We start from the raw sequence: 1,477 nt of genomic DNA, 5'->3' as shown, positions 1-1,477 counted from the left end.
GAAGGTGGAAAGAAGAGGAGGAAGGGGGAAAGAAAAGGGGGGAAAAGGGGAAAGAGGAAGAAGGGGGAAAGGGAGGAGGAAGGATGAAAGAAGAGGAGGAAGGAGGAAAGGCAGAAGGAAGGGGGGAAAGGGAGGAGGAGGGGGGAAAGAAGGAAGGAGGGGAAGAAACCCAGGAAGGGAAGGGAAGGAAGACAAAGAAAGGGGAAAAGAAGCCTGGGAAAGAGGGGAGAAGGCAAAGAATGGGGGGAAAGAAGATGAGAGGGACAAAGAAGATGAGGATGGGAGGCAAAGAAGACAAGGAAAAGGAGGGAAAGAAGACAAGGAAGGGGGTAGCAAGCCAAGGAAGGAAGTGAAAAGACAAGGAAGGGGGAAGAGGGCAGGAAACTGGGGACCATGTTTCATGGAACATGGAATTTGGGGGGTATTTTTGCCTCTAAAGAGGCTGAAAGGGCTTGAGCCAACTCTTTCCACTCGTGCAATGAGTTGTGCCTGGTCTCAGCCTCATTCTCCACACACAGCTTTGAACATGACCAGCGCCTCCAGCTTCCAGATGCTCCGCGGCTCCGTGATCATCTTCACTGGGCTCCTCTCCGTGGCCTTCCTGGGCAGGAAACTGGAGTGGAACCAGTGGTTGGGCATCCTGGTCACCATTGTGGGGCTGGTGCTGGTGGGGCTGGCAGACCTGCATGGCTCCTCCAGCCACCAGCACAAGCTCAGCGAGGTGCTCACAGGTACTGGGGGCACTGGGACAGCTGCTGTGGCCGTGGGGCAGGGACACCCTGTGGGGCTCTTCCTGGGGGAAGCGAGGTGGGGGCTCAGCCTCCCCTTCCTGGGCTTGTTCCCCCTTCCTTGCATTCCTTCCCCTCCTCCTTGTCTTCTTTGTCCCTCCCTTACTTGCCTTGTCCCCTCATTTCCTCGTCATCTTCTCCCACCTCGCTGTCTTCTTTCCCCACTCTGCCTTGTCTTCTTCCCACACCTTCCTTGTCTTCCTTCCCCCCTTCCTCATCTTCTTCCCTCTCTTTTCCTGTCTTCTTCTCCCCCCCTTCCTCATCTTCTTTCCCCCTCCTTCCTCTTCTTCTTTCCCCCCATTCCTTGCCTTCTCCCCCTGTCTTCTTCCTCCTCATCTTTTTCTTTTCTCTTCCCCCCTTCCTCTTCTTCCTCTCCTTCCCTGTTTTCTTTCCCCCTTCCTTGTTTTTCCCCCTTGTCTTTTCTCCCCCTCCCTCCTCTCCCTCCTCTCCCCCTTCCTTGCCTTTCTTCCTCACCATCCTTCTCTTCCGTCTTCCTCCTCTTTTCCTCACCTTCCTTTTCTTCTTCCCCCTTCCTTCTTCTTTGTCTTTCCTCCACTTCCCTTGCCTTCCTCCCCCCCATTCCTCATCTTTCTCCCTCCTTCCATACCTTCTTTCCCCCTTCTTTTCTTTCTCTCCCCTCTCATCTTCCTCCACCCAACCCTCCCCTTTCCCCCTTCCTCCTCTTTCCC

The 1,477-nt window shown here is 54.8% G+C and overlaps 1 protein-coding gene across 1 annotated transcript in view; it reads left to right on the top strand.

The window, feature by feature from the left end:
- Positions 1–731, top strand: part of SLC35F6 (solute carrier family 35, member F6) — a gene marked incomplete at both ends in the record, with an annotated part of 1,633 nt that extends 902 nt beyond the window's left edge. The window contains one exon of the mRNA XM_009081906.1: positions 519–731. Within this exon, the coding sequence (XP_009080154.1) occupies positions 519–731 (213 nt within the window). The remainder of the gene's footprint in view (positions 1–518) is intronic.
- Between the last annotated feature and the right edge of the window lie 746 nt (positions 732–1,477).

The sequence above is a fragment of the Acanthisitta chloris genome, unplaced genomic scaffold, assembly GCF_000695815.1.
Source record: "Acanthisitta chloris isolate BGI_N310 unplaced genomic scaffold, ASM69581v1 scaffold5139, whole genome shotgun sequence".
Lineage (NCBI taxonomy): Eukaryota > Metazoa > Chordata > Aves > Passeriformes > Acanthisittidae > Acanthisitta > Acanthisitta chloris.
This window is presented reverse-complemented; position numbering and strand designations above follow the sequence as displayed.